The sequence below is a fragment of the Oscarella lobularis genome, chromosome 3 (assembly GCF_947507565.1).
Source record: "Oscarella lobularis chromosome 3, ooOscLobu1.1, whole genome shotgun sequence".
NCBI classification, from domain to species: Eukaryota; Metazoa; Porifera; class Homoscleromorpha; order Homosclerophorida; family Oscarellidae; genus Oscarella; species Oscarella lobularis.
Window position 1 is genome coordinate 2,528,385 of NC_089177.1, and position 26,975 is coordinate 2,555,359.

At 46.5% G+C, this 26,975-nt stretch overlaps 10 protein-coding genes across 13 annotated transcripts; 6 read left to right on the top strand and 4 right to left on the bottom strand.

Annotated features, from left to right (window-relative positions):
* Positions 1–803: 803 nt before the first annotated feature.
* On the bottom strand, positions 804–3,791 carry LOC136184572 (b(0,+)-type amino acid transporter 1-like). Of its 2 annotated transcripts, XR_010669380.1 has the most exons (11): positions 3,322–3,791; positions 3,112–3,240; positions 2,952–3,054; positions 2,847–2,891; positions 2,668–2,791; positions 2,498–2,607; positions 2,345–2,441; positions 2,141–2,290; positions 1,919–2,087; positions 1,697–1,866; positions 806–1,633 (listed from the first exon to the last, which is right to left on the bottom strand). XR_010669380.1 is itself a non-coding variant. In XM_065971482.1 (10 exons), exons 1-10 carry the CDS (start codon positions 3,782–3,784, stop codon positions 1,823–1,825), a joined length of 1,434 nt encoding a protein of 477 aa, XP_065827554.1. In that variant the 5' UTR covers positions 3,785–3,791; the 3' UTR covers positions 804–1,822. The 2 variants fall into 2 exon arrangements, 1 of the variants encoding a protein (XP_065827554.1); XM_065971482.1 differs by having other exon boundaries at positions 804–1,866.
* On the bottom strand, positions 3,792–5,035 carry LOC136184578 (glucose-6-phosphatase catalytic subunit 1-like). Its single transcript, XM_065971489.1, has 2 exons — positions 4,695–5,035; positions 3,792–4,633 (listed from the first exon to the last, which is right to left on the bottom strand). Exons 1-2 carry the CDS (start codon positions 4,907–4,909, stop codon positions 3,868–3,870), a joined length of 981 nt encoding a protein of 326 aa, XP_065827561.1. The 5' UTR covers positions 4,910–5,035; the 3' UTR covers positions 3,792–3,867.
* On the top strand, positions 4,946–5,862 carry LOC136184594 (dual specificity protein phosphatase 19-like). The gene is made up of 4 exons (XM_065971507.1): positions 4,946–5,077; positions 5,133–5,351; positions 5,407–5,531; positions 5,582–5,862. Exons 1-4 carry the CDS (start codon positions 4,982–4,984, stop codon positions 5,757–5,759), a joined length of 618 nt encoding a protein of 205 aa, XP_065827579.1. The 5' UTR covers positions 4,946–4,981; the 3' UTR covers positions 5,760–5,862.
* On the bottom strand, positions 5,450–17,407 carry LOC136184553 (uncharacterized). 2 transcript variants are annotated; one of them, XM_065971463.1, is made up of 30 exons: positions 17,367–17,407; positions 14,248–15,196; positions 14,081–14,194; positions 13,773–14,028; positions 12,892–13,115; positions 12,589–12,842; positions 12,375–12,536; positions 12,236–12,323; positions 12,129–12,185; positions 11,893–12,073; positions 11,576–11,833; positions 11,254–11,526; positions 11,054–11,195; positions 10,844–11,003; positions 10,553–10,792; positions 9,077–10,502; positions 8,864–9,018; positions 8,570–8,806; positions 8,170–8,517; positions 7,941–8,108; positions 7,758–7,888; positions 7,494–7,703; positions 7,313–7,439; positions 7,014–7,261; positions 6,851–6,965; positions 6,522–6,793; positions 6,284–6,475; positions 6,152–6,230; positions 5,812–6,096; positions 5,451–5,748 (listed from the first exon to the last, which is right to left on the bottom strand). In XM_065971463.1, exons 2-29 carry the CDS (start codon positions 14,890–14,892, stop codon positions 5,845–5,847), a joined length of 7,014 nt encoding a protein of 2,337 aa, XP_065827535.1. In that variant the 5' UTR covers positions 14,893–15,196; positions 17,367–17,407; the 3' UTR covers positions 5,451–5,748; positions 5,812–5,844. The 2 variants fall into 2 exon arrangements, with proteins under 2 accessions (XP_065827534.1, XP_065827535.1); XM_065971462.1 differs by having other exon boundaries at positions 5,450–6,096.
* LOC136184571 (arylsulfatase A-like) lies at positions 15,004–17,422 on the top strand. Its single transcript, XM_065971481.1, has 14 exons — positions 15,004–15,177; positions 15,244–15,371; positions 15,433–15,509; positions 15,555–15,637; positions 15,686–15,748; positions 15,801–15,882; positions 15,939–16,055; positions 16,117–16,229; positions 16,285–16,379; positions 16,454–16,592; positions 16,647–16,763; positions 16,815–16,918; positions 16,972–17,131; positions 17,188–17,422. Exons 1-14 carry the CDS (start codon positions 15,085–15,087, stop codon positions 17,353–17,355), a joined length of 1,539 nt encoding a protein of 512 aa, XP_065827553.1. The 5' UTR covers positions 15,004–15,084; the 3' UTR covers positions 17,356–17,422.
* Positions 17,423–17,433: 11 nt separating this feature from the next.
* On the top strand, positions 17,434–18,602 carry LOC136184586 (mannose-P-dolichol utilization defect 1 protein homolog). The gene is made up of 5 exons (XM_065971500.1): positions 17,434–17,554; positions 17,620–17,685; positions 17,742–17,874; positions 17,987–18,191; positions 18,246–18,602. The coding sequence occupies exons 1-5, from the start codon at positions 17,464–17,466 to the stop codon at positions 18,474–18,476; spliced, it is 726 nt and encodes a 241-aa protein (XP_065827572.1). The 5' UTR covers positions 17,434–17,463; the 3' UTR covers positions 18,477–18,602.
* On the bottom strand, positions 18,487–20,539 carry LOC136184569 (proton-coupled folate transporter-like). Of its 2 annotated transcripts, XM_065971479.1 has the most exons (5): positions 20,457–20,539; positions 19,080–20,389; positions 18,938–19,021; positions 18,705–18,879; positions 18,487–18,656 (listed from the first exon to the last, which is right to left on the bottom strand). In XM_065971479.1, the coding sequence occupies exons 2-5, from the start codon at positions 20,317–20,319 to the stop codon at positions 18,608–18,610; spliced, it is 1,548 nt and encodes a 515-aa protein (XP_065827551.1). In that variant the 5' UTR covers positions 20,320–20,389; positions 20,457–20,539; the 3' UTR covers positions 18,487–18,607. The 2 variants fall into 2 exon arrangements, with proteins under 2 accessions (XP_065827551.1, XP_065827552.1); XM_065971480.1 differs by lacking the exon at positions 20,457–20,539 and having other exon boundaries at positions 19,080–20,402.
* LOC136184573 (uncharacterized) lies at positions 19,869–22,228 on the top strand. The gene is made up of 7 exons (XM_065971483.1): positions 19,869–20,260; positions 20,317–20,412; positions 20,463–20,734; positions 20,785–20,910; positions 21,006–21,068; positions 21,122–21,223; positions 21,272–22,228. The coding sequence occupies exons 3-7, from the start codon at positions 20,591–20,593 to the stop codon at positions 22,106–22,108; spliced, it is 1,272 nt and encodes a 423-aa protein (XP_065827555.1). The 5' UTR covers positions 19,869–20,260; positions 20,317–20,412; positions 20,463–20,590; the 3' UTR covers positions 22,109–22,228.
* Positions 22,227–23,371, top strand: LOC136184596 (uncharacterized). Its single transcript, XM_065971508.1, has 5 exons — positions 22,227–22,356; positions 22,446–22,487; positions 22,563–22,764; positions 22,825–22,953; positions 23,012–23,371. The coding sequence occupies exons 1-5, from the start codon at positions 22,327–22,329 to the stop codon at positions 23,200–23,202; spliced, it is 594 nt and encodes a 197-aa protein (XP_065827580.1). The 5' UTR covers positions 22,227–22,326; the 3' UTR covers positions 23,203–23,371.
* A 60-nt stretch (positions 23,372–23,431) lies between these two features.
* LOC136184564 (engulfment and cell motility protein 1-like) lies at positions 23,432–26,964 on the top strand. Its single transcript, XM_065971474.1, has 23 exons — positions 23,432–23,564; positions 23,660–23,700; positions 23,758–23,827; positions 23,880–23,930; positions 23,987–24,156; positions 24,208–24,307; positions 24,357–24,439; positions 24,494–24,559; positions 24,615–24,684; positions 24,737–24,784; positions 24,838–24,960; positions 25,014–25,130; positions 25,186–25,287; positions 25,334–25,439; positions 25,489–25,625; positions 25,679–25,750; positions 25,804–25,901; positions 25,957–26,008; positions 26,069–26,132; positions 26,182–26,283; positions 26,370–26,437; positions 26,498–26,590; positions 26,652–26,964. The coding sequence occupies exons 1-23, from the start codon at positions 23,484–23,486 to the stop codon at positions 26,850–26,852; spliced, it is 2,115 nt and encodes a 704-aa protein (XP_065827546.1). The 5' UTR covers positions 23,432–23,483; the 3' UTR covers positions 26,853–26,964.
* The last annotated feature ends 11 nt before the right edge of the window (positions 26,965–26,975 follow it).

Consider the following 26,975-nt stretch of genomic DNA (forward strand, 5'->3'; position numbering starts at 1 on the left):
AACCCGAGCCGATTGTGTCGTAAACAGCGATAATATAGATGTGGAAAGGGTCACGCTTTTGGACTGCAACTACGGCGACTACTGCAACTATGGCTACCTTCTTCAATTTGGTGGCGTTGTTGTGTCGGCGCATCGTCGATGCTCTCCTTTCGATAGTAGTGCGTGTCGTGCTAACGGGTGTATGAATGTCTTCTTTGGAAGCGGCGATTGCGAGGCCTGCTGTTCATCCAACAAATGCAATACGGAAACTGACGACATAGCCAAGCCTCCGACATGCTATCATTGCGCCCAGACGGGGCCGAACGCTGAGACAAATTGCGCTATCAATTCGGAGAACATGAACGCGTCGCGCGTCGTTGAATATCGGTGTCCTTACAATCACGACGTCTGTTTGAGTAGAAGAGAAACAAAAGGCGGCGCCGTCGCCAGCTTCGTTCGTACGTGTTTCAGCGAGGAGAGATGTCAAGACAGCTCGGCGTGTGACTCTGGGAACGGAGTCTGCTCCACTTGCTTTGAACCAACAGAAGCACCAACTACAGAAGCACCAACTACAGAAGCACCAACTACAGAAGCACCAACTACAGAAGCACCAACTGCAGAAGCACCAACTGCAGAAGCACCAACATCGGGCTCTTCTCTTCTCCGCGCTTGGTTTCCTGCCCTACTTCTGCTGGCAGGAGGAACGATGCTTTGAACCGTCTTGCCTCGTCGATTAGTCCGTCTTGTTTTGTAGAGTGTCTGTAATTGATGTTATATGGATGTGCTTGTATTGTATTCGTTTATGTGCTGTACCTGCAAGCGAGTTTTGTAAAGAAGGAATCAGTAGCAGTACGCGTGTTCATTCCGTAGTGCGCATTAGCTGCATGCACTGGGCCAACGCCTTTCTCGCCGCGATGAAGCTTCTCTCTGTTCTTGCTGTGGCTCTTGTTGTCTACGCACCCGTCAGCATGATTACCGGAGCTAGGGACCGTGCGATATCACCGTCGCTTCGGCGATTGAGTGCGCCGCCGGCGAAGTTTGTTTCACCGAAAAGGAGCAGGGTGTCGCGCAAAACCGGCCAATTTCACTGGCGGCGCCGATGTCTTCTTTTTGGCGGTGGACGTTTTTCCATGCATCGTCGATGCGCTCTTTTCGACAGCTATGGATGTACGAACGTGTGTATCCTTGATGAGGCCTGCGCTGTTCATCCAACAAATGCAATACGGAAATTGACGACGTCGCCGAGCCACCGACCACGCTATATCATTGCGCCCGCCCAGACGGGGTCGGACGCCGAGACAAATTGCGCTATCATGCAATTTGGAGAACATGAACGCGTCGCGCGTCATTGAACGTCAGTGTCCTTACAGTCACGACGTCTGTTTGAGTAGAAGAGAAACAACAAAAGGCGGTGACGTCGCCAGCTTCGTTCGTACGTGTTTCAGCGAGGAGAAATGTATCGACAGCAGAAGAAAGGATCGATAGAAGCATCGACAACAGAAGAACCATCAACTAGCAAGGTCACGTACGTGCAGCTCTTCTCTTCTCGGCGTTTGCTTTCCTAGTCTATTTCTTCTGTTGGCAAACGGAATGATATTTTGAACGAAATGACGGGTTTTCGTGTTGCCTCGTGCATTAATCCGTCCTTGTTTGTCTATAGTGTACAATGATCATCTGACAATACAATGCACTACTTGTCCTTTAATTAAGATAATACCTGTTAATACCTGCAAACGAGGACAATTTTTCTTCGTGTAAATCTGGCTGTTGAGAAGAAACCATTATGAAAGCTCATCTTGTTCCCTACTGTATTTTGAAATTGAAAACGCTTTGAATACTCTCGTTAATTCAATTTGCCGAGTCTTTTCGTCAAATTAAGAAAGTAGTCTAACGTCAAAAATGATACTGTACAATCGTGAAAGCCGCTATTTCTACTTACCATTGACCGATTTCAGTAGGCCAAGTCTCCCTTGAATCACGCAGTAGTAAACAAAGCATCCTGGAACAAACACCAGAACAACTAAAAAAGTCTTCGGATTCATCACAAGAGGAACAAACACGAGATAGACGCTAGCCAATATCATCAGGCCAGGGAGCGCCCCAAAAACCTGCAGAACCCAAATCCCTAGCGTTAGAAACGCTTTAGTCGATAGAAACTGACTTTATATGGACGCCGAAGCTGCGGTTCACGAACTCGCAGAACGTAGACGGAAAGAAAACCCAGACCAAACACGATCCAGGCCAAAACAGATGTATACTCCAAGAGAGATTCGAATGATCCTAGCAGAATGTAGAAACAGCACAATAGAGTCTAGATACGGAATAAAATAATCACTTCAGAAAAAAACAACTGCCCTGAGTTTACGTGAAAGCAAACAGCTGGAACCGGCGTGGCAAAATCCGCGTGAATTAGGCCCAGAAAAGCAGGAAATTGGCCTTTTCGGCTTGCAGCATAAATCAGTCTACAAGAGTTAGACGACGTTTGTTCAGACAGTCAAAGAGCTTCGTCTTGCCGTACCTTGCTCCTAAAAGACACATTCCGTTTGCCGTTCCCAAGCAAAAAATTCCCATGAAAGTGGGAACGACAATCGATGCCGTAGAAGAACCGAGAAACTTCGTTCCAATGAGCTATACGTGTAGTGCATTAATTAATTAAAAGGCGCATGTCTAATTCGTAATGTCAATTACCAAAATAGTGGCGTCCGATGACAAATATTCCTCTTTCGTGAGGAAAACAAAGAGAGATATGTTCACCGCTACGTAGCATCCAATCACGACGAGAAGACCGAGGCCTATTGCCCGAGGAAGAATTCTAGACGAAAACAGTGTAAATCAAATACGTACACACACACATACACATTTATGACTTTTCAGGATTGGGCACTTCTCCTAATGCATAATTCAAATTCGCCCTGTACATAAGATTCCGCGTCCAGTGACTCGCTTTTTTTCTTCACACGCAAATAACTAACCATCCATCATAAGCCCATAATGCTGCATAAAGCGCCATTCCAATTTGCCCCGCTGACAGATGACTACTGCTAGAAGATCCGTCAAACAGACAACCACTTTCACCTAAAAGCAAAAAAAAATGAGTTGCTGAACCAACTTGCGTCGGTCTACAGTGCTCGCCTGAACGAAACCAATAGAAGAAGGCAGCAAAAACGACGAGAAGAAGCGACGCCACTTTGAAGACCAATAGAAAGGATTGCACTCTCACAGCGGCCTTCACGTCAACGGAATTGACAAGACCCAAAACAACTACAAAAAATAATTTCTAAAAGATTTTCAGACACTGACAGCACGTTTAAGAACGTCTTTTTAGAGTATGTAATGCAATACCTGTTGTGACGATGGCAGCAAAATTGACGGCACCATCCGTAGGTTCCTCGAAGATTTGCGATACGAGACATTTGGCGAATGGAAGAGTGACGACTGCTTGAGCGCACGGTCGCCCAAGAAAAATAGCCGACCAGACGAATAGGAAAGCGGGCAGAGGGCCGTAAGCTCGATGCAGATAGACGTAATCGCCGCCGCTTTCCGGCATGCTGCAGCCCAGCTCGCAATAGCAGAGACCGCCAGCTAGGGCGAGCAGGCCCGCGCCTATCCAAACGCTCAGTGCTATTACGACGGAGCCGCCCGAGAAGTTGAAGATGCTGTACGGAGTGAAGAAAATTCCTGATCCTATTATTCCGCCGGCGGTCAGGGCTAGTCCGCCGAGCAAGCTGACACTTTTGCTTAGATTGGAGGACGGTTGCGGCTGTGGAGGAGGCTCTCGAGTGCGTCCTTTTCGAAGGTAGGCCATTGTAGTAACTGGTCACGCACGCATGCGGAGATGTTGTTTATATCTATGTACACTTGATGTATCTATTTTCTGATTTTATTCAATTATTTCTGTATCAGTATTTTCAATAGGCAAGTCGTGATGGAAAGTAGGGATGAGCTGCCTAGTGACACGGCGTAAAACAGGACGCTCTGTCCTATGAAGGGACCTCGAATGTACTCCAGGCAATGACAAAGAAGACAGGCGATGACAAATGTGAGGAGCTGCCTGTACACGTTGACTGAAGGCTTCGAATTTTTCTTCACGAGTAGACTGCTTAGGCCAAGTCCAAGCAACGAACCGACGTCTCGAGAAAAGGCAAAAAATGGCGTGGTGTCAAGATGCACCCATTCTGAACGAGCACACCACTTCGTTGCCTTCGGAATAGAAAAGGAAGGATCGAATCCCAATGCGAGAACAGTCCCATAAACAGCAATAGCCGTCACAATCAACGTCACACTGCAAACGACACATTGAAGTAATGAAGGAATTTCATCGAACAAACTAAATCGGGTAAAGAGGTACGCCAATAGAACGCCAACAGCTGCTCCAAGAACGACTTGATGAGGAAAATGAGATGCTATGTAAACTCGAGACAGCGCAACAGCGAGAACGCACAAGCAGTAGCCAGCCCAAGCTCTCGTCTTCCGCACGTGACCGGCACTTACAATTTCGCCTATCAAAAGATAAAAGACGGACGCGGTGACCATGACGTGACCCGAAGGACTGCCAGGACCCGTTTCACAAGTAATGGAAAACTGCCGAAGCGATGGCGCACCGTCGTTCGAAAATTCGCGTACCCACCAATAAGGTCTCTCACCCAGCAAACACCTAAAAGAACAACGTACGAGTGCTACTGAGGATCTTGGAGAAGGAATGCCATATAGTGTACCATTTTAGCACCATGTTGAGCCACTCTGACAAACAGGCAATTAATAGGACGCGAGTTCCGAGCACTGTTGAAAAGCTGTAGGCTAGCGGAAAGAAGACGAGAAACGAAGATCTTGGATCCCCCATGCGAGATGTTAAAATCATCAGATGGTCGTTTCCGATCACGTTCTGCACGAAAGCGGTCATTCGAGCGCCCTCCCAGTGAAAAAAATCCATTTTCTCGTCAGATTGTGTTTGGGCTACCGCGCGCTAGGCGTAAACAAGCACAGGAGTGTCGAAGGCAGCTGAATGCAGCAAACAAGGCTCTCTGATGCGATAACTGGCTTCAATGCCAAGTCGTTGCGAAGAGTAGATATTCACGTGACGACTCCTGGCGGACGCCATGTAAAACGCGAGAGCGACAACACGTCAGCACCATTCTATCGTAGTAATCGCCTAGATTGTGGAAATGAAAGACTCCAGGCTAATAGAAGATCGGGGTCGAGCTGCCTATGGAGGTTTCTGTCCCGATTTATCTCCTGACCTGCAACTTGGGCAACCGCTTCCTCGACTATTTATCGGATCTCAAGACGTCGCTCACGATCTGAAGCTGATGAAGGCGAACGGGATAACGCGCGTTCTCAATGTGGCGAGCGGAGTAGAAAACAAATTCCCTGAAGTACGTCAGTTTCCCGTTTGCTGTTGTCGAGTCATTGATTCGTGGCAATTTCAAGGATCTGGTCTATTTTTCTGTGGAAATTCTCGATGTTCCAGAGACAAATCTTTGGCCTTATCTCATTCAATGCCTCGATTTTATTGATTCTGCTAGGACCAACGGATTCTCTGTGTTGGTTCACTGGTATGACGTATGCGCAGAAGGCCATTGAATAATCTTGCTGACTGATTTAGTAATGCTGGAATTTCTCGGTCTGCTGCCGTGGTCTGTGCTTACATTATGAAAACAGAGGGAAAAGGCTTTAATGAGGCGTTGGACTTGGTAAAAGCTCACCGACCCAATGCCAAGCCTAACGATGGATTTGTAAAGCAACTGAAGGAGAATGAGGAAAAACTGATAGCTAGAAAATAAAAGAACAGAAACTGTTAGCATGCAAGTAGAAAGATGCAAAGAAGTACTGTACTGATGATGATGATGATAAATGATGATAGTCCAGTTAGTTCTTCTCGTCTTTGACTATTTCTTCCGGGCTGCCTTCTTTCTCGTTTTGCTCGTTTTCACTGGGAGGCGGAGAGGGTGACGGTGGAGGTGGTGGCGGGGGTATAGGTAAATAAGGAGCTCCAATTTCAATCTTCAACGGCTGGGCCCACACTCTTCCAATTGATATGTTGCTCGGAAGGAAAGCGACAGACGGCTGTCCGGTAAATTTCCCGGCGTATGCTGCAGTAGCATTTACTGCAAACGAGATCTGAAACAGTAGTGCGATAAGATGAGATGTCCATGAACATATGTCACTACGATACCTCTTGTATCTTGTCTAGTGATAGAAATATCCGTAATGTAGAATGAATTATTTCGAACGCTTTCACTGAATAATTTGATCTAAACGAAAAAATGTAGGTGCGACTTCTGATGATTGGCTACCATTTCCGTACTTGCAAAGAGTTCTGAAATGCTCGTAATCAATTTGAAGGCCCGCTGGTATTCCAAGCTCGCACACGACGACAGGCTTTCTTATCTCATCTTGGTTCTTTACAGTGGCTACAATGACGACTTGGCTTCCGATCTCTATCTGAGAAAGAGACAACTCAAGGCGAAGGTCCAATCCTTTTGTTTCAGTAACCATTCTACAGATCGATGTTTAATTTAGTTAAAATCTTTCAACTGACTCACGTCTCCAAATGAGTTTTGTATTTGACGCAATAGTAGAGAAATTGATTCTTGGGAGATGTCTTGACAGCAAGGTGTACAGGAAAACAATCGTCTAAATGTTCCAGATCTTCCACAACGTTTTTGCCAATTTCAACGGCTTTTGAAGGAGCATCTCTAATGATTGCGTCTACTACCCAGTCTGCTGAAGATCCGGAGGACTCATTTTGGGGGCTGACTTTGAATTGATAATTTTCGTAATATCGAAACAAGGTTTTGAGAACCAGGACAGTCAACTACGTGTCAAGAGAGAAAGGAGTGCAGGTGACGTCAGTACTCAAATTCGACCTTACGTAAGACTGGGAAGAGAGCAAAGGATCGTAATTTGCAAGCAGCCATTTTACTCCTTTAAGTGCCAACGTCTTTTCTCCGTCCTCCTCTCCTTTGAGCCAGCACAAAATAGCCAAGCTACAATCGCGTTGAAAGAAGTGAAAAACGCTCTACCGTTCTGCTTACCATGTGGCTTCGGCGTCTCTCTCGTTTTCGTTTGACTGGGTAACTGTCTCGCGAGAACCCGCTACTCTGCCGTCTTCTTTCTGCCAACTGACTAGTTTTTCAGCTATTTGCTGTCCAGCCTCGGAATCTCCGGCGTTGTACAGAGATAGGCAAATCAACGCCAAAGCGTATGGATCCTCGTCTGACTCAAGAAAGCGATCTTCAACAGTGGCTACGTCAGATCCGATTATCTTGTCGTCGAAACCCGCCTAAATTCAAATAAAAAGAGACTGCCAACCGTTCATTTTCTGTGTACTTGCCTCTGTCATAGACCAGCATATGTATGCCGTCAGAAGGTCGCCAGATGGATGAAATAAGTCGCTCTCCGTTTTCACAGAGTATCCCTTGCCTTTTAGACGGCGCTCGGATAACAGCCAGTCCTTAGCACTAAATGTCCGTCTCATCATCATATAACTTTAGTTCATCTCGACTTCCACTGACCTGTCTAATAGATACGTCTCTACGGACAACGCCTTTCTTGCTACTTGTAGCGCTTGTATGGCTATAGCAGTTGCCACTGGATCGGGGGAACTGTTCTTGGCAGGAAAAAACGAGAAACCACCCGATTGGTGCCGAAATTTCAACAAATCTTGAAAACTTCTTTGAAGCCGACCGAAAAGACTTTGATAATACAAGACAGTAACGTCAGAGCTACATTTCAAGAGGCATTTAGAGATTCTCAGTGAAATATCAAATATACCAGACCTTTTGGTTCGCTCAAAAAGCATAGACGTTAGAGACAGAACAGTAGCCTGTTGATCCAGCGACATGGGCGCAGCATATTCAGATAGAATATCAATAGCCGATTGAAGAATTGACATGGGAGATTCATGAAACTAAGCACACAAGCTAGCCCTCACATCTAAGCCCAGGTAGCCACAAACGAACCTCAATAGATAGTCTTGCTCTGCAGCCGTTGTTAGTCGCGCTTGAAGGACCAATATTTATTAGGCGCTCGTCGTCGGATTCCAACGTTCCCACAGACAATTCTTCATAGAAATAACTACTCGGAGTAACGGTGACTGCGGCGGCGGTCCCATCTTCGTGCTCACCCGACTAGAAGATAACACAGTGTCTCTGTCACAGTATCGTACGTTCCATCGTTGGGTCTGCGTACCTTTCCAGAAACTCTCACTGTTGATTTGCATACTTCGTTTCCAGATGCTTGTATTTGCATAATTTTTTTCTGCGTTTCGCCGCTTTCAATGGCAACGCGTGAATTGGCCTCAGTATCATCAGGATCTTCGCCTCGTAAACGACAGGTAAGCGCTTTTCCGTCGTTAACAGACGAGCTGATATCGACGCTAAGCCGGCTCTCACTGTTATTAGTCACAAGCACAGGAGAGGCCAGCTTGTCACCGCAGCATAAACAGCAGGGCATGTCAAATTTCAAATTAAAATGCTTTTGAACTTCGACAAGACGATCAGCGTGTCCCACGACTCCAAGGGATGAAAAGGCGGTCACCTGAACAGACACAAAAAGGTGAATACCGATATTTTTGCAACGAAATTCGTACAAGAATTCGATAGCCTTTCGTTTTCTCGCGAAGAGGGAGAAAAACAGATAAACTTCCTTCAGACGCCTCGACGCCACTCAGCCAGAGCAGAGTGTCTATACTTCTGGGCACATTGGCCAAATCATTTCGCCTAGGAACATAACGTCGAAGCGCAGCTCCCTTGATCTCGGTATCACGCTGCACTTTGCACAAAAGGGAAGACGCAGAAGCGCCGCTCTCTTCCCATTTCAGACTCACCTAAAAGCGACCTCGCGTACCACAATAAAAGCTTCAAAAACACAACGCTTACTGTACCTCTTTTTTGTAGGAAGGACGTACTTCACTAACGTAAACGATATCTTTATCAGTGGCAGCTTTGGCAGGAACAACTGCAGCCGACGTCATGTTTTGCTCTACGTGCTCCCTAGCCGGCGCGCCACACTCCGACTCGTAATCCTCAAAGGTGTCCTCTAAAACATTGCGTATGGTGCAACTATATACCTGGACTATCTCTACGCTGGGCCTTACGCGAATAGCATCTGCTCGTTGCCTGCCGTTCCACCACTCCCAAACCGGACGCAGCGTAGAATCTACCAGCGTTAACCAAAGCAAGTCCGGCGTCGCCCAACTTTTCCAACAGCACGTTGCCGTCACGAACAATCCACCGCAGGGCCGACGTTCGACCTCGCAGCGTGTCGTTTCCCCATCGAAGCATCACCTTGTGCCATCGGCTGTGCCAAGCGAAGAAACGAACGCGCCTCTGTCGATCCACCGCTGGAACGGCACTCACCGCTCCAACGGTCAACTTGTCGTCGACTTTCTCATTCTCAGCATCGACTGCAACTGTCTCTTCAGCCGTTTCGTCTTTGTCTTCGCCTTCCCTAGCCTTTCGAGCACTCCCGTTCAGACTTTGTTGCGTCGGCGTCGCCGCCGTCGTCGCCGTTTCGTCGCTATCTTGTCGAGCCGGCTGCGTTCCTCGTTGCCGGGCACTCTTCTTCGTTCTTTTCTTTCGCGTCGCATCATTCGCTTGTCGATCCGCGTCCGAATCGCCGGAATCTCCTCGATATCCGTTCTCGCTATCACTTGCCTTTGCCAGCGCTGATTCAATGTCGCTCTCGGCGTCGACGCCGTCCGGATTCACTTCGAACCACGCCGCCGTCGTCCAGAAGTCGAACAGTCGCGTGAGATCGAAAAACCGCAACTCGACGAGCGGAAGAGCGGCGACGACTGTCGATGACGGCGGCAAATCGACTAAAAACGTCGCATAAATGGGCACATGATCGGGCACCAGTCGCTTCTCGACGTAAAATCGAAACTCGAGCGATTGCGTTTGATCGTCGAACTGCAATCCGGACTCGCGCAACAGATAATCGGCAAGATCATCTACGAGCCTTTTCTTAGCACACATCAGCGACTCAAACGCCGACATCGACAACGTGATTGATTTTCCGGACGGCGCCGCCGTGGGTGCCGGCTTCCCTGTCGCCCCCTTTTTCTTTCCTCCAGCGGCTTTGGCTGTCGCTGGCTTTCCTTTTCCTTTACCGCCTCCTTTCTTCGTGGGCGGTCGTGCCGGAGGTGGCAACGGTTCTTCGATCGGCGGAGCGCTTTCGCTCGTCTCGACGATTGGTTTAGGCGTTTCGGTTATGACCTGAACGACGAGGTTTAGCTTGATGTCGAGCGGATGCAGTCTCAATTCGACGGGGTTTCTGGCTTTCGTGTCGCAAACGCCGTAATCGCTCAGTCTCGTTCTGCGAGTCGGAAAGTCGTCAGTAGCGAGAAGAGCGTTGTATATAAAAATGAGCTGTCCGGGAGAAATTCCGTACTCTTTTGGAGTGAGGTCGAAATCGAAAGTGCTCTTTTCCTCAAAGCTCGACGAGTTGATTAGGAAGTTTGACCGACGAACTACCGAGGACGTCAATAGGCTCTTTGAAGCCAATGCCAGAGCACTCGGTCTCTAAACGACAAACGTCACGTCGTCAACATTGGGATAAATGAAACACCTACATTTGCCCTGACGAAATCTTCAAGGTACTTTCTCAGTGGAACGTCTTCACCGATTTGCAGTGGTACGGCCAATCGATGACTAGACGGTTTATCCGCGCGGACCACCTCGACGGGAGCGGAGCAAGGTCGCACTTCGTCAAGAAGACATTCGTTGTCAAGAGCAACGAGGAAGTAGATGGGATCCTTTAAAGACATTACCAATCCGTGTTCTTTTATCGCCCTTTCTAGTACGGTCGATATCTAAAAAAGGCACGTTGATCTCTATGAGAAAAATGCGTAGAGATAAATTACTTCTGCTGAAATCGGCATTTCGGAAAGCAGCTTCGTTTCTTTGCGGTATCTGACGGCAAGCTCCACGTCTTGATTTGGTCGTCTGGTTTTCTTTTGCTTTCCATATCGACATAGCGCGCCGAAGCTTGGCGAATTCGTCAAATGCTTCAGCTCACAATGACTAGATGAAAGTTCTAGACCGTGCGATTAGTTAGTCGTTTAAAACAGTACCTATATCCTCGCGCATCTGTTGACATTGTGGCTCCCTGTATGAGAAGGTACTGGACAGTTTGGTCGACTCCACTTCCTAAGCAAGAGTCAGAAAACGCGCCAATATAGCGAGCAGCACAGTGCAAAAGACTCAAATGCTGTCCTACATGAGAACATAGTTTAGCATCGTAATTGAAGCAAATACTATATAATAAGCGTACCGTCTCCCGTTACGGCATTCCAATCTAAATCTTCTCCGATCAATTTCGCGTACGACTTGAGGCACTCCAAAACGGCGACGTGACCGCCGGCAGAAGCGTAGTGCAGCGCAGTCCAACCAGTGCCGTCCGGAGCTCCGATGCGCTCTTGAAGCGTAGCCTCGCCGCGAGACGACTTTCGTTCGTCCTGACGAGACGTTCTGAAATGATGATTCAGCAGCACTTGAACCGCTTTCAAATGACCGTGACTAGAAGCGACGCTCAAAGGAGTTTGACCTGAAGAAAAGGATATGCAACAATAAGGCGACAACGATTGAACGCGTACCGAGGCCGTTCTGCTGATTCGACGACGCTCCCAAGGCGATCAACTTTCCAATGACGTTCGGATGACTCGCTGATTGGCACGCTGTGTGAAGAGGAGCGTTTTCGTCGCGCCAGTTCGTCCTCTTCTCATTGGGAGCAAGATTAGCGTCGATAACGAGAACTTCGAGAAGTTTTTGACATATCTCTGGTTGGGTTTTGGAGAAAAATCGAATGGTACGGTGAAGTAGATTTTCACCGTTCCATCGGACTTCTTTCAGATCTAAGTATAAAGAAAGATGTGGGCGTCAATGCTGTAAATTATTTCCGTATTGTACGTACCAGCTTGAGTAGATAGATGTTTAATTTCTTTGTAGTTTCCTGAGTACAAGGCCTCCCATATCTTGAATTGGATAGAGCCTCTGAGTTGTTCGGTGTCGTCATTCAACATTTTCTCCTTCTCTGTTGTACGTCCAGCGTAGCGTTTAAAAGAAAGCATGCAACGACCAGAGAGATATTTTGTCTAAGCAAAAGAACAAATAGGAAGTTGACTATTGTCCCAGCATTGGTTGACAAACCTGTAACTCTTTTTGCTTGACAGGCAGTTCGGATGCAGGAACTGTCGAGTCAATTGGCTAAGATAAGAGATAGTGATATGTGAAAGAACAAATTTTCCTGCACCTACCGTGGTAGACAAAATAAAATCAAGTGCAAAGGCTGCTCTTGTATTGCCATCAAGACAGCCGGGGCCCATCCACGCAGCAGCCTGCGATCTACGTCACAAACGCGCTCTAAGAAGCAAAGACAGAAACTATTTTCCATACTGATGAGCTGAAGACCAAGCGGAATCATCAACCACAGACACATTCACCAACGAAGGTACAACGCAACCAGATTGACTTTCCTTGGTCGCTATGCTCACTCCAGCTTCTAAACAGCCCGACACAAGCACCTTAGGTTGACGCAAATTCACAGAAACATCGAGTCTAAGAAAAAAATGCTAAAGTTCTGTTCAGTTTCCAGACATGACATCCTTACTTCTGAGCTCTTTTGTACATTCGTTTTTTGCAGCAAAGCCGTCCTTTCCTGGTGAACGCCGCCACGCAAACGATTCCAGAAACAAATGATGGAATTGTCAGGGCGACCTCTTGATGTCGTTCATCCGCTTTGCTGCACGGGAAAGTTACGCTGAGCGAAGAAAGCTCCTTTTTGAATAGAAAAGCTTTAATCATGTAAGACGACTTGAACGTGGAACCGAGTCGAAGGCGAATCGGTCCATCCGGACTTTCGTCCTTTTACAACGCTTCATATAGTAAAAAAATATTCTGTCTCTTTGCTTACCAAACTTCGAATAGACATCCCGCCCTCTTTGGCTGACGGCAAATCGCACTGGCCAGTGACGCCGTACGGTTGCACGATCCGAAGACGATACGCCTTACCTCGGCGAACTTTGAATACCAATTTGCCGCGTCCTTCGTAGCTCGTTGACGCACGAGAAACAATTCTCACGCGATCGCTTTGACCGACATTGTGCTCTTCCAGTACAACGGAAGTGTCTATAGTGTCTGCGAAGGAGAAACACGGTGCCGTCAAGTTTTGGGCTCCTGCACATTATTCGGAAAATCATTAATGTCAGTGAAATTGCTAAGGCTTTGGGTAGTAGCCTATAGGAATCACACTATGTTCATTTTCTGCTTTTCCTGCAACCGTGATCTACTCTACAGATGATGAAAACGTTTCTACAGTCAGTGCAAGCCAAACTTTGAACTGAGGCCCCCTTCGGCAACTAAGCGTCGTTTGACTGTTTAGAGCAAAAAACGCGCCTCTTTCGATCACGTAGATAATTTTATAAAAAGGAAAAAATATTGCGACACTTGACACAAACCCCACGGAAGACGGTGCTATGGAGGTTTATTCGGTATCAGAGTGCCTCACAGGCGCATAGGAGAGTGTGACTAGAAAGGCCGGAGCCCTTGTCAAGTAAGTATAATTAATAATAAGCTTAACTAATCTACTCAGGTACGAAGTTAGGACAATACGCTTGGTCAGCAAGTGTCATGTCGGCTCTATAACGGGCAGTTGAACACAGACAAATGCTAGACTGAGAACGAGCCGCGCGGGCAGGTTCTCGTCAAATTATCTCACTGGAGAGCTATTAGTATTAGTATTCCTGATTAATTAGGCATGTTCTGTAATGTTGGGCGGCCCTTAGCTATTCTTACCTCCCGACTTTCGCTTTGTAATGAAATAGACGCCGCACTCCAGTCCCATTACGAGATAGCCACTCTCTGGATAAACGGTAACGTTGACGTTCTGCTCAAAAGGCAAAGGCGTTTTGACGAAGCCCGTCAAACCGCCGATCGATGCTTGACAATTGAGAAACCCCTCATGAATTGTAGGCCCATTCTCGTCAGGCAACTGAAACGTGAGGAGGCAGGTGCCGTCATTTAGGTTCAGGTCATGCCGGCTCTCGTGAATCTGAGGAAGAAAATGTACAAAAATCTGCGTGGAAGCAAGCATTCAAGCACACCGTTTTACTGTTAATTTGGACTACAGCCGTCAGCGAGGAAGACGCCGGCATTGCTTGTTTTGATGGAACCAATGCCTTGACAAACGCCTCAACGGTATTGCCGGGCCCATAAGCCTGCAATTCCATAAGTTACACGCTTCTGTTTTAATCAACAAAATCTCTACCACCTTAGCCGTGAAAGCGACATCTATGTCAAAATTCTTTACGTGAAATTCTTTCACATAAATTTGGGCTCCACTCGACTTGCAGTCAACTTGGCGTTTCTCATCGTCGTCGTCAATTTCGACGGTGACCACGTATTCGCCGTACGGTGCTTCGCAGGGCATACGCAATTCAAATCCACAAGAACATCTCCCGTCGAACGCAACTCTCTCGCGAAATACCTCGAGACCGGAGGCCAAGCAGGTGACAACTAACGAGGGCTCGACCGCCTTCACAATCTCCCTCAAACGAGCTGCGGTGATTTCAGCAAAACAATCGAGCAGGACAACACTGGCGAAGACCGTCTCTCCCCGACTGTATACTCGTTTGTCCGTCGACACGTAGGCGATAAGCTGATGCACTGGTATCAGCTCGTTCTCTCGACGACTCTCTCCTGTTTCGTCTTCCTCCGAACGCAGTCCCACCGAATCGACGCTCTTCGTCTCTTCCTCCTCGACGTCGTACATTCTCCTTTTTCTTTTCAACGACGCGACGACGTCGTCGCTGAAACCGACCGACGCGCGACTCTTTTTGCTTCGTTTGCTTCGCGCCGACGGCGGCGGCAGTCCCGCTACGGAAATCGTTCCCGCCTTCGAGCTCCCGCAGCCCATCCTTAGGACAATGCGTCGACACGCCCTGAAGTTTTCTCTCGATCTGTTGTTTGTTGTTCGCTCCTCGGAGCTAGTTAGCTCCCGTATCCCCGAAACGGTGCGGAGGAGGACGGGGGGGAGGAAACCGTCTTTGTGTCTACGAGTACATTTGCATTCTTTACGCTCTGTTTCATCAAAGAGTCGACTCCAAGAATGCTTCTATGCGTCGTATTTGCCTTTTGCTGCGTCCTACACGGTTTCGCCAGCGGAGCCAAGCCCAACATTGTACTGCTCTTTGCAGATGACGTGAGCTCCCAGCAAACATCTATGAAATAAACAAACGGTTTCAGACAAAATTGTCGGGTTTTCTAGCTGGGTTTCGGTGATCTCGGAGTGTACGGACATCCCACGTCGACGACGCCTAATCTCGATACGATGGCCAAGGAAGGTCTTGTCTTTACTCAATTCTACAGCGCTAGCGGAGTTTGCAGCCCTTCGCGGTTAGTAACCGCATCGTCGATCACCTCTATGATATGCAACAATACGGTATTTCTTTCGTAGGGCTGCCTTATTGACCGGGCGCTATCAAACTAGGAGCGGAATTTGGCCTGGTGTGTTCGGTGCTAATTCAGCAGGAGGTAATGTAGGCGTATTTCTCTCCCTAGCTAATCCAAATGTCTTAGGATTGCCTCACAACGAAACTACGATTGCCGAAGTGCTAAAAGAGGAAGGCTACGCAACTGCCATAGTGGGAAAGTGGCATCTCGTAAAGACGCGCTTTCTATTTCTACAGCTTAACAGCCAAACCGTTTAGGGAGTGGGGTTCACGAAAAACAATACCTATCTTCCAATTCATCAAGGATTTGACTACTATCTGGTACATATTTGGGTCAAGGGGATCTCTCGACTAAGCAGCATTGGTCTCTTAGGGAATTCCTTATTCTCACGACATGTGTCCCTGTCTGATTTGCTTCTATCCCGATCAGCCTTGCTTCGACAAGTGCAGAACATGTTGGTTGACATAGCCTCACATAAATTAATAATACATATGCCTATTACTTCTACAGCTGAAACGCCTTGTCCTCTTTTCGAAAACAGTACAATCATACAGCAGCCAGCTGATTTTACCACGTTAGCAGCAACGTACACAAACGCCGCTACAGCGTTTATTCGAAAAAACTCCGGTAAAATCACCAGCTGCCTCTCTAATGAGCAAAAAATGTAATTCCTCGTCGACTTGAGCAGAATCAGATCAGCCCTTCTTTTTGTACGTGGCCTACCAACACACCCATCATCCCCAGTTTGCCAGCAAGCAGTTTAGAAATTCGTCTATAAGAGGAACGTTCGGAGATTCTCTGGTATGCAATGTCACGTCTTCCTTACGCCTACCTATCGCGGCTTTTTATGGTACAGAGTGAATTGGACTGGAGTGTCGGTCAAATTTTTGAGACAATTCGTTCAACGGGAATAGCAAATAACACCTTCGTGTTCTTCACTGCCGACAATGGGTAAATAAAATTAAAGCCGGCAATGAGCTACTGGGTGCATCTCTGAGCATCTACCGCCTCCCCTCGCTTTACAGGCCTTCACTAACAAGACAAGTACGAGGAGGCAATCAAGGTTTGCTCAAGTGCGGCAAGGGCACAACGTACGAAGGTGGAATGCGAGAGCCTGCCATTGCCTGGATGCCAGGCAAAATAAAACCAGCGAGAACAACAGAGGTGAAAAATCGCACTCGCCTAACTAAACACTGTCGTACAATATTTTCTTTCCAGTTAGGAGCAACAGTAGACATTTTGCCAACTATTGCAACCATAGCAGGAGGAAAGACGCCAACCGACAGACCAATAGATGGAGTAGACATGTCACCTATCTTGTTCGAAGGAGGGCAGGTCGGCTTAATCTCGTCACGTGAACGAAAAAATGCCAGCTATTTAAAATAGAGCCGTCGAGACTATTACTACTACTATCCAAAAAGTCCCAGCCCAGAAATTGGCGTCTACGCCACACGTTACAAGCAATACAAAGCCTTCTTTTACACTCAGGGGTGAGACAGACAAAGGATCTGAGCTCGCTACTAGCAATTTTGATTTGCAAAAGGAGTCATTGTGGATCGCCGTATTACGACCACGACTGCTGGGAAAGCACTCGTCAGGCAAAACACGACCCACCCCTACTGTTCGATCTACTACAGGACCCGTCGGAGAAGTATCCCCTAAATGTCGAAGCGTACAAAGACGTCGTTTCCGTCATAACAGAGGTCGTTTTTAGCAAATAACAACGATCTGTGCTACGTTATATTTTCGTCGTTTGCAGATGACCGAAAAATTCAATCGGGAAATGGTGTGGGGAACGTCGGAAATGCACGTTAAGAGCAGCTCGGCAGACCAGCCCTGTTGCAAACCGAATTGCAAGCCATTTCCGACTTGCTGCGTTTGCAAGCAGGGTCGTCTGCATTTGGACAAGTCTAGCCCAATATTCTAAAACGTTCTTACTAGCCGATTGTCTGTTAGCATCCGCTGTTCGTCCGTTTTGCGATGGTTTGGCTTCCACTCACGTGATTCCAAGCGTGCGTTCCTTGTGTATCGAACAATGGCAGCAAGCGGCTTTGCCGACGTAGTTTCGTATGCTATAACTCCAAAATGTTACGAAGAGTACTTTTTAAACTACAATTTCTTCGACGGTAAGACGAAGAAGCGAAGAAACGGCGAAACTGTTTCAACGAGACACGCCTCCTTTGTTTTCCAGCTTTCTGCTTCAAGGCGATACTGAGCAGATACCTAAACCTTAGCATTGTACTGGGCTCGGTTCTAGGTGAGGTATAGGCGCGAGCGCGTGATTCTTCATACTAACGGAGACTACGCCTGCAGTCAAATTGCCTCAAATAGTGAAAATCGTGAAGGAGTCCAGCGTCGACGGCTTGAGTTTGATTTCGTTCTTTCTTGAGCTAACTTCAGTGACGTTCACAGTGTCGTACAACATCGCAAACCAATATGCATTTAGGTAAGGTACAGTACACGTGTCACAGGAACCATAGAAGAATCATACGTAGATAATTGTGATTCGTGAGACCTAGTCATGGCCACTGAGAAGAAATTTTTTTGACTTTTTTTAGTACGTGGGGAGAGAGTTTCTTCATCTCCATTCAGTGTGCCATTCTTGTGGCAATGTTTTTGTACTACACTCGTCGACCGTTCCTGTCAGGGGGATTCCTTCTTGCTTACGTAATGATTTCCTACGTGCTTTCCTTTGGATTGGTTCCAATTGGAGTTCTAACCAGTCTTCAAATAACTACAATTCCGATTATGATGGCAAGCAAAGTAGGCAACGCGAGAAATTTGTACAGGAATAAACTAACTTTTCTTCTTGTGAAGGTGTTTCAGATTTGGAAGAATTTCACGAACGGCAGTACTGGGCAACTTTCTGCTATTACCACGTTTCTGAATCTTTTTGGAACACTTGCACGAATTTTCACCACGCTTCAAGATGTTGGAGACTATCTCATTCTTCTCTCTTTTGTCGTCAGCACCTTTCTCAATGCTCTATTGGTATTCCAACTTCTCTACTATTGGAACGTCAAGAAGGAGGGTGACAAGAAGGACTAACGCGTTTAGTATAGGTCCGGACTTTTTTCAAATAAAAGTGTGTATCAGAATGCATATTTTTTTGCGTTGCACTTTTTGCTAGCTAATGATTCTGCAGTATCTAAACTACAGTAGCAGGGTGTTCTATACCATCATTCCTCTCGTGAGCGAGCGGGAACTCGTTTAAAGCATCTGATAATCCTATGCAAGACACCGTGGTAATTCAATCATTTAGTCAATCTGACTTACAAGGCTATAAACATGGTGATTCCGCTCAATCCGCCAACAGTAAAATAGAGCACACTGGCTGGATTCGGAAGTTTCAAGTCTAGCGTTACCGTGCTTGAATATATTGCGTTTGCAATCAGATTTCCACACACATCACTTATGGCCATCACTATGCCAGTAAACCCAAAGAGAACCCCTAAGACAAGTGATCACCTTACATTAGATCTGTTGCATAAAATAATTAAAAAGGCAACCTTGAGCGTCATCTTGTACTGCTTTTGACATCATTGCTCTTGAAGCGCCTAGCACGTATGACTGCAGTGATCCACTCAATAGTCCTGTACAAGAAGCAATGGATCGGTCTTAGATATATCACATTTTTTCATATACGTGTACCTAGATATATTGTGACCATGTTAAAAGACAATCCAACTGCTAGTAGTGAAAGAGTAAGACTGGCAAATCCAATTATGATCAGTGTGTCATCGTGCCAGCCAAATCTTCTGACTAAGACAAGTGCCAGACCAATTGCAGAAATCTGCAAGAGCATCTGTTCGCCCTGATACAATGATATGTCCAAGTTGGAAAAGCAGAACGGATAGTATCGCAGTATTAAAACGATGAGTGACATCTTACTAATTTCCAGAAGCATAAACAATCCATAAGACAAGACCGAATAGTACAAGGCCATCCTATCAAAGCACCTATCACCTCGAAACAACTTGACTCCTGCTTTGAAACCGTAAACAAGGCTACCACAGCACGTGAGTGAATTTTTTCCATTCGACTCATTAAGAAGACTGCGCGTCTCTGCATCTTCTGTAATGACACGTGAACTTCTTTTCAAAATGAATACAATGTAGATGATGTTAAATGCAGTCAAGGACAGGCCAAGCAATGCCACGGCACTCAGCCCCTGTGAGTCTGCAAGAGGTCCTCCCGTGATAACACCCAAGGCGAATCCTGTGATGAGCATCGTTTCTGTGATGATCATACGCCACGTTTTATTCTTGGTTTGTGTCGTTTCGGATATGTACGAGTACACGGCAGTTGCCAAAAGACCAGAACTACCCATGGAATAAATAATAGAGCCGGTGACGTAGGCAACTGGCTGAACATAGAGGCCGAGGCTCGTGTGAAGAATCACGAGCAAGGACACAAAGGAGATCACCTGACCTAGAACGGAAATGACCATGAAGACTTTCTTTCTTCTCGTCAAATCGATCAATCCGCCCCCAATTGCGGCCGTCACACACATGGGAAGGATGGATATCAGAGAGAGATTGAAGAGAAGTTCGGAAGTCACCTGTTGAACTTCGTCTTCCTTCTTCGCACTTTGGGTCGAGACATTCAAGCAGCTGACGGTGCCATTGTGTTCAACTTCAAGACTCAAATTCAACTTTTTCACCAGCGCCTCGCGAAACACTTGAGGCTGTATGAGAGAGTAAAGAACGCCAGTGAAGGTGTAAACGCAGACGATTGGGTCCGGGTGACGCCTAATAGTTGCCAGACACCGCGGCATCAGGACGGCTTTCGTTTCTCTGGGTTGCCTTGGCCGATCCTCGTGATCGCGATGAGTAAGCAGCCCTATATGGAAAATCGAGGCGTCCCCAGAGATAATTTGATTGCTTAGCATGAAATAGATAGTGACAAAGCAACGTGGATCGGCGAGGAACGGCCTCAGTAGTTACTGTACACGTCTGTGTCTGAACAGTGAAAAAAACGATTGGTGGGTGACCATAAATTTCATTTTCACGACGTAACTACTGCTACTTTTAGTAGTGCAGTAGATGAGCTCCGCTGAGTAAATTTTTTTCGCGTTGCCAACTGTCCGCCAAAAGCGTTGCCAGTGCCAACTCTCACGTTGCCAGTTGCCATGTTTCCTAGCGTGCGTCGTTGCGTTGTTGATGGCTTCGTTTACTCGCATTTCTGCCGCGGATAAGCGGCGACAAGACGATCGTTTAACGTCGAAGCACGTTCGAACGCTGCAATTTACGCAGTCTGTGTCTGAAGAAAACAGGAGGCTGCAGGAACGCTTAGCTGAGCTCGAGGTTCCTTTCGATCATCTCAGGGGTTATCCTGCAATAGATTATTTTCTTAGGAGCACATTTCACGCGAATCCGATGTTGACAAGGTGTATCAGGAGCGGTTGGAGCGAATGGAAATGGATTGTCTCGAGAGAATCGACCGAATAACCAACGAATTGATACGCAAGCACAACCAAGAGGTATAACGCTCGTATTACAAGCCAATATTAGTTTAGCTTCTCATGCATCGTATGTACACCTCAGTACTGTAGGACCTCCCCAAACTGTCTTGTAGATGACAACAGTGCTGCAAGAAAAGCTTGAAAGCGAGAAAGATTCACAGGAAGATATCTCTCGGGTTTGTTTAGTTGGACGATTTTTTGTTGGTTGACTTGTCTAGTTTTTCTCTAGCTCTATTCCAAGTTGAAGGATTTGGAACGAAGTTACGCTGAATTGAAGGGCACGTGTGACTCGAATTCAAGTGCTCAAGAACTACATAGAGACACGCTAGAAGTAATGCTTTTATCCGCATCAAAGTGGGTACGTGAATCTTTTTTGCAGAAACTAAAAATTGAATTGAACTTGAGTGAGTCTACTGTTGCCAAATTGCAAGAGAAAAATTCCCTCTTGGAGGCAGAGAACAGGAAGTTGATGGCGGCACAAGAACAGCTGCTTTTAGCAGAGAAAACGCGTGAACGAGAAGTCACAAAGCTCAGAAAAGATACAAGCGACTATAAAGAGAAGCTTGCAAAACTAAAAGAGGAATTGGCATTGGCAGTGTTCAGTGCAGAACACAGAAATGAGATAAACGAGCTAAAGGAGAGGCTGGCAGTGAAAGAGAGAGAGCTACGTCTAAAGCCAGTAGAGCATGGCCCATCAGGAGACAGAGACAAAGCAATGGCTTTAGAAGAAAAGTGCTTCAATTATTCCCGCGAACTGCAAAAAGTACTAAAAGACAAAGCAAGACTCGAAGAAGAATTGAAGGAACGAGAGAGAGAAATTATTGATCTGCATTCTACGCATGACCAAGATTTGAATTTTCTGAGAGGGGAAAATGTACAACTCAAGGCAAAAGTGGAGAAGCAGGCAGACGAGCTAGGTCAATTGCATGCAGAACTAAAAATGAAATCGTCGAAAATTCAAGATTTCGCCGACTTCGTTCAACTGAAACGAGAGGTCATGTCCTTACGAGAGCAGAATGAAAAGCTGGAAGACAGACAGAGAAGAAAATCAGAAACAAAATCTCTATCAAGACGACCTAATATACAACTCGACGTTCTTTCCGCTTCTGGAAGCGGGTCCTATTCAAGAGCACTATCAGTGACGTCAACTCCTACTCTACCAAAGCTACAAAATTCCACAACTACACCATCGACTACTCGAACCAATCACAAATAGTGTAATTAATTTAAAATGACGTATGATACGGGATCTACTTCGAATTCTTGTAAATGACCGCGAAAGCCGGAGGTGGGAGATGTGTGGGAGGGAGAAGGAAGCATCGTCATCTGAACTTCCGGCCGGGACTCTCGCCTACTGACGCTCAGGAATTCAACCACTTCAAAGACAAGGAAAAGGCATCGCGTCGTTTCATCGAATCCTACTAACGCGAACAGATGGCCGCCGAATACGATGACGAGAAAAGCGTACGCGCTATCGGATAAACGAACGCGACTCGCGCGTCTCGTCTTCGACGCAACGCCCGCGTGACGTCGCGTTTCTCTTTCCTTTCTAGGGTAGCGGTTGGGGTCCGGGTGGCGGCCGACCGTACGTTGGGGTAAGCGGAGCGGGAAGGGGACCCCACGTTGGGGGAAACAAAGACGCATCCCGCCCCTTTTTTTTCTTACTGTAGCTCTTCGCCTTGATTTTGTTCGTGGGCGCGGTCGTAGTCGCTGCCGTTGCCGTGGGAATTCCGAAATGGGCGGCGCAGGAGACGAACTTGTACAACGAGAAGCGAATTGGCGTCTTTCAGCAGTGCACCGAGCAGAAGAACGGCAAGACGACATGCGAATCGATCAGCGGGATCCAGTGCAGTAGCACCACGTGTGATACGAGTGAGAAAAAGGGGTCGCGAACGTAACGGGGTTCCTTATTCCGCTTCCTTTTTTCGTTAGTGAAAACGCGGTTGACTGCGATCGGCGCTCTCATGATCGTCGGTACGATTCTCTCTCTCGTCTCCGCCGTTCTCTGTTGTCCTGGTATACAGATGCACCGCATTTCCTGTATCGTTGGGATCGTTGCCGGTAAAATGACTACTTTTCTTTATTTCCCCTCTTTGCTAGTGGGTTCTTTTTTTTCTAGGTGTTCTTTACGTTATTGCCGTCGTTCTATTTGCTACCATCGATCGCAATTTCAATAATTTTTTCTTCAACAACGGCTGCTTTTCGACCAGTTTTGGATGTGCCATTGCCGCTCTCTTTTTAGTTTGGTGTGCGAGTGTTGTTGCTGGAATTGCCAGCCGAGAACCGGAGGAAGAGGAGGAGGAAGAATAGGAAACAGAAGAAGAAAAAACACTAACCGTTCACTTGCATGAGATCATCAGATTTGTTGTAGGACATGATTTTAGCGTATAAGTTCATATTGTGAGTTGTTCTGTTCTCTCATACTCTTCGCTGTTCGTAATAATTATTAATTAAAGCTGTTTGACGTTTGTGCATTAAATGGCATGGAGTCTGATTCAAGGAGGTAAAGTTAAAATCTGCGTAGAATAAATCGCAATAATGACGTCACGGGTTCACTGCGCAGTGCGCACACACCCTGGACCGTAGTCGACATGTCGGCTAGACCGTCAGGAATTATCAAGCTCGCCATCAATTCGGATGGCCGTGCCGCTTTGCTATTCGAATTCGATCAGGTGAGGGAGAGACGGCTTGCGCTTCAGACAGCGAAGCGAGCGTCGAAAGAGTCTCGAAACGGAGCTAAAACGCCGCTCTTTTTGCACGACACTAGAAAAAGCCGCTCGTTGCAATCATACGCGACGTGTGCGACAAGTAAGCGGCGCCAGAGTCGAACAGTCTGGGGTCTATTTCGATCGATCTCTCACGCAGATGGACAATCAAGGATCCAGACCGTTACGCCTTCAAGTTCGCCGACAGCAATATGTACATAACCGAAAAGGCAAGCCCAACGATTCCTAAGCAGTTTTATCGCTATACGACGTCGTTTGCAGAATCGAAAGGAGATCAAAGACGGCGTGATTCTGAAACTCGGCACAACGCCGGTGAGAGAGCGCGTCTCCCTTCGCGCCGACGCGCGCTACTAAGGAATTCCTCGTAGGAATTGGCCGCCCAAGCGGCGTACGAGAGTCTCAAGTCGTCGAATAAGGACGATTTGAGACGATCGTTGGAGCAGCTCGGCAATAGCGCGAAAGACAAGACGTTCGTACAGGAATTCATACAGCTCAAAGGCGAAGAGTTGCTCGTCAGAATGATTGAAGATCCGAAAAAGTGTTGTTTTTTCGTACCAATATTTTTTGTCGTGAATTTCGATGATATAAGGTCAAATGATTTGATTGCCGTCGCCTTGGCCGCCTACGAGGTTATGATGGAGCACGGAATAGTGTCGTGGGATACTTTGACACCGTCGTTCATCAATAAGGTAGGTATGCAGTGTATATCGTGACGTATATGTATAATTGTTTTCTTAGTTGGTGTCTTTCGTGAATGAAGGGGGAGGCGAGAATCAGGTTGCCAAGGCTCTAGGCATTCTTGAGTCTGTGGTATTGAATAGGTGAAAAGATGCCACTCTGTATATGTGGAGATTGAATTTGTTGATGTTTCTTAGTTCTAGTATGCTGCCTGTTGTTTCGCGTGGAGTCAAATTTCCGAATCTAGTCAAACTAATAGGAAGGTAAGAGAAGAAAAAGGGTTGACAGAATGGAATTCATCGAATATTGCCATTCTAGTCATCACCAAGGCACCCAAGCAAACGCTATTGGACTCATAAACAATCTACTCTTGAAGGATAAATCTATAGTAACACTATTGTAATACTGTCAGTGCGATTTCTGACGATTTTTGGCTGTAGAACATGCCCTCGGGAACAATTAGAAGCATTAGAGAAGCATTGAGAACCGTAGAAATTCAGTTATGTTTTATTTATATGTCTATTAAATATCTTCTCTTCAGTACGTTCAAGGAAGAGCAACCAACTTGGGAAAAGAAATGAAGCACGAATTGTACGTTTTTCAAGTACTGACATTGAATCAATTGACACCGTTAGCCTTCGAGAAGTATGTCAGCAAGAGTGAAGTACAACGAAATGATATGATAAAGTCGCTAATAATAAAACGACGATTTTTTAGTCACACATGCAGAAACTGCAGTTTTTGTCTGACACGTGCTTTCCTGATCCCGTCTCCTCATCCGGATCGCGACATTCGAATCCGGTTGCAACCCAGGGAAAAAAACTCGGCTTCTCGGTGAGAGAAGATTAGCGCAAAACGTTTGCTTGCGAATATGATTCCTAACGTATAGAATAATCCTCCTTGGAATGATTTCAACGAGACTCCGCCTGGAATGCTTGCATTGGAATGCATGTGCTATTTTGCAAAGAATCAGGCAGAAAATTGTGTCAAGGTAATAGGAAGAAACAGAAAATTGCTCGATCAACATTTGAACGTAGTGGGTCACTGACAATTTGTCACGAGGCGAGTATCAGTGCCCCTTTGGAAAGTCAAGCATTGCCGTGACGAAAATTCTCTATGAAATTCTAAATATTGGCGTTCCTCGTGAGTAATGGCGGAGATTTTGAGAATTTTCACTTGTATATGTTTTTAGCTTCTGGTGGAGAGGTGGAATATTTGCCCGTCTTCTACGCCGTCAACGACGTGTTCATGGAAATCTTTTGCCTCTGCATTCAACTGGTGAATAAGACGTGGCGAGAGATGCACGCCACGTCAACGGATATTGACAGGGTTAGAAAAAATAAAGGGAGGGTTAAGTGTTCTAGCTTTTTCCATAATGACAGGTCATGATGTTTGTACGAAGGCAGATTTTAATGGGAGTGAATGAAGGACCACAAACGATTGAACATCTTAAGGCAATCACTGCATGCTGTATTTGGCGAAGTGACATGATTAAGGCCTCTCGTAGAATATTCTTTGGGGATTAACCTATCAGAAAATCATGGACATCATCGAAGGTGAAAAAGCAGCCAAAGAGGAACTGACGTCGCAAGCCGTTCCAGTGAAGTGAGTAAATAGCTATAATGATGAAGGAGGGATACCAGCTGGGGGTATTGGATAGGAACCTACGAGAGGTAATCAGACCGGAAATCGTCCGTCTAGTGAAAGAACAGGTAGAAAGAGACGGCGTTGGAGATTCAACTTTTATCAACAAAGGATTTTCTGATGCACAGCGAATAGCGTTTCTGGTAAAGGGGACTCACTTTCATACGTACAGTGCTGGAAGGCCAAGAAAAGGCATTGAATTTGGTAGCTTGACGTTCTCTTACGTTGTTCTTACTATTAGGAAGTTTCTGGTATTGTCGACTCTCGCCGAATACCAAGTTTTTGCATTACGGCGAAGTGGACGAGAATACGCAGCCGTCAGTTGAGAGCCTTCCGTCGAAAAGTAAGGAAGCCACTCCTCGCGTTCATAATAGAAGCATGTTTATTGCATGGATTATTGCATGAGGGCTCGCGTTTGTTCCTTTTCAGTCGCTATTGCGGAAACTAAGGAACTTCTCTTCGGCAAGGACTGTCCGCACATGAAAAAAAAGTTTTTGGTATGAACTACGTGTAAAATGAGGGGTGGATTTTCAAAAAAAAACGGCGTCTATTTCCAGGCAGGTGCACCTCCCTTTGATCTCGCCTTTTCCCTCATCGGCGAAGAGGGAAAGGACTCGGAATTGAATTTCGTAGCACCCGACCCCAGAGTGGTAATGCCCAAGAGTTGACAAAAATAGATAGTTGCCAATTTTTTTTGCGATCTTGTTACAGTATTCCATGTGGACGGACGGACTTCGCATACTCCTTGGCCACTCGATGGAAAACCAACAGGCCACTGAAGATATTGAGACCCTTTTGAACATGGAGATGAAACTGCGTCTTCTTGACGTCGAGAACGCGCCTATTCCCGAAAAAGAGCCGCCGATTCCGTCCGATCCGCCTAATTTCAAATTTGCCTACGATTTCAGCTGAGGAAGTATTCGAATGGAGAGTTTTTTTGCGCGAGAAGCTTTGTAATTGTCGAAGTTGAACGAGAAAAGGACTCTACTCCCTAATAGATGCTTTTAGATTTTTTGATTGGAAACGTCACGTGCG

Bases quoted from the DNA above. Each gene is read 5' to 3' on its own strand.
- LOC136184571 (XM_065971481.1), top strand. From the start codon at position 15,085: ATGCTTCTATGCGTCGTATTTGCCTTTTGCTGCGTCCTACACGGTTTC. The intron at 15,510-15,554 runs GTAATGTAGGCG...CAAATGTCTTAG, and splicing joins CGGTGCTAATTCAGCAGGAG to GATTGCCTCACAACGAAACT. The intron at 17,132-17,187 runs GTCGTTTTTAGC...CGTCGTTTGCAG, and splicing joins TCGTTTCCGTCATAACAGAG to ATGACCGAAAAATTCAATCG.
- LOC136184578 (XM_065971489.1), bottom strand. From the start codon at position 4,909: ATGGATTTTTTTCACTGGGAGGGCGCTCGAATGACCGCTTTCGTGCAG. The intron at 4,634-4,694 runs GTACACTATATG...TTGTTCTTTTAG, and splicing joins CTCAACATGGTGCTAAAATG to GTGTTTGCTGGGTGAGAGAC.
- LOC136184573 (XM_065971483.1), top strand. From the start codon at position 20,591: ATGGCTTCGTTTACTCGCATTTCTGCCGCGGATAAGCGGCGACAAGAC. The intron at 20,735-20,784 runs GTTCCTTTCGAT...TTATTTTCTTAG, and splicing joins AACGCTTAGCTGAGCTCGAG to GAGCACATTTCACGCGAATC. The intron at 21,224-21,271 runs GTAATGCTTTTA...TCTTTTTTGCAG, and splicing joins TACATAGAGACACGCTAGAA to AAACTAAAAATTGAATTGAA.
- LOC136184596 (XM_065971508.1), top strand. From the start codon at position 22,327: ATGGCCGCCGAATACGATGACGAGAAAAGC. The intron at 22,765-22,824 runs GTGAGAAAAAGG...TTTTTTCGTTAG, and splicing joins TAGCACCACGTGTGATACGA to TGAAAACGCGGTTGACTGCG. The intron at 22,954-23,011 runs GTAAAATGACTA...TTTTTTTTCTAG, and splicing joins TATCGTTGGGATCGTTGCCG to GTGTTCTTTACGTTATTGCC.
- LOC136184569 (XM_065971479.1), bottom strand. From the start codon at position 20,319: ATGCTAAGCAATCAAATTATCTCTGGGGACGCCTCGATTTTCCATATA. The intron at 19,022-19,079 runs GTACACGTATAT...CTTCTTGTACAG, and splicing joins CATGGTCACAATATATCTAG to GACTATTGAGTGGATCACTG. The intron at 18,880-18,937 runs GTTGCCTTTTTA...CACTTGTCTTAG, and splicing joins AGTACAAGATGACGCTCAAG to GGGTTCTCTTTGGGTTTACT.
- LOC136184572 (XM_065971482.1), bottom strand. From the start codon at position 3,784: ATGGCCTACCTTCGAAAAGGACGCACTCGAGAGCCTCCTCCACAGCCG. The intron at 2,608-2,667 runs GTAATTGACATT...CTACACGTATAG, and splicing joins CATCGGACGCCACTATTTTG to CTCATTGGAACGAAGTTTCT. The intron at 2,291-2,344 runs GTAAACTCAGGG...TTCCGTATCTAG, and splicing joins TTCCAGCTGTTTGCTTTCAC to ACTCTATTGTGCTGTTTCTA.
- LOC136184594 (XM_065971507.1), top strand. From the start codon at position 4,982: ATGCAGCAAACAAGGCTCTCTGATGCGATAACTGGCTTCAATGCCAAG. The intron at 5,078-5,132 runs GTAAAACGCGAG...GTAATCGCCTAG, and splicing joins CGACTCCTGGCGGACGCCAT to ATTGTGGAAATGAAAGACTC. The intron at 5,352-5,406 runs GTACGTCAGTTT...GGCAATTTCAAG, and splicing joins TAGAAAACAAATTCCCTGAA to GATCTGGTCTATTTTTCTGT.
- LOC136184586 (XM_065971500.1), top strand. From the start codon at position 17,464: ATGGCAGCAAGCGGCTTTGCCGACGTAGTTTCGTATGCTATAACTCCA. The intron at 17,555-17,619 runs GTAAGACGAAGA...TTTGTTTTCCAG, and splicing joins AAACTACAATTTCTTCGACG to CTTTCTGCTTCAAGGCGATA. The intron at 17,686-17,741 runs GTGAGGTATAGG...CTACGCCTGCAG, and splicing joins TGTACTGGGCTCGGTTCTAG to TCAAATTGCCTCAAATAGTG.
- LOC136184564 (XM_065971474.1), top strand. From the start codon at position 23,484: ATGTCGGCTAGACCGTCAGGAATTATCAAGCTCGCCATCAATTCGGAT. The intron at 23,828-23,879 runs GCAAGCCCAACG...CGTCGTTTGCAG, and splicing joins ATATGTACATAACCGAAAAG to AATCGAAAGGAGATCAAAGA. The intron at 24,961-25,013 runs GTACAACGAAAT...ACGATTTTTTAG, and splicing joins AGTATGTCAGCAAGAGTGAA to TCACACATGCAGAAACTGCA.
- LOC136184553 (XM_065971462.1), bottom strand. From the start codon at position 14,892: ATGGGCTGCGGGAGCTCGAAGGCGGGAACGATTTCCGTAGCGGGACTG. The intron at 14,029-14,080 runs GTGTGCTTGAAT...TTTCTTCCTCAG, and splicing joins TCCAAATTAACAGTAAAACG to ATTCACGAGAGCCGGCATGA. The intron at 10,793-10,843 runs GTAATTTATCTC...TGCCTTTTTTAG, and splicing joins AAATGCCGATTTCAGCAGAA to ATATCGACCGTACTAGAAAG.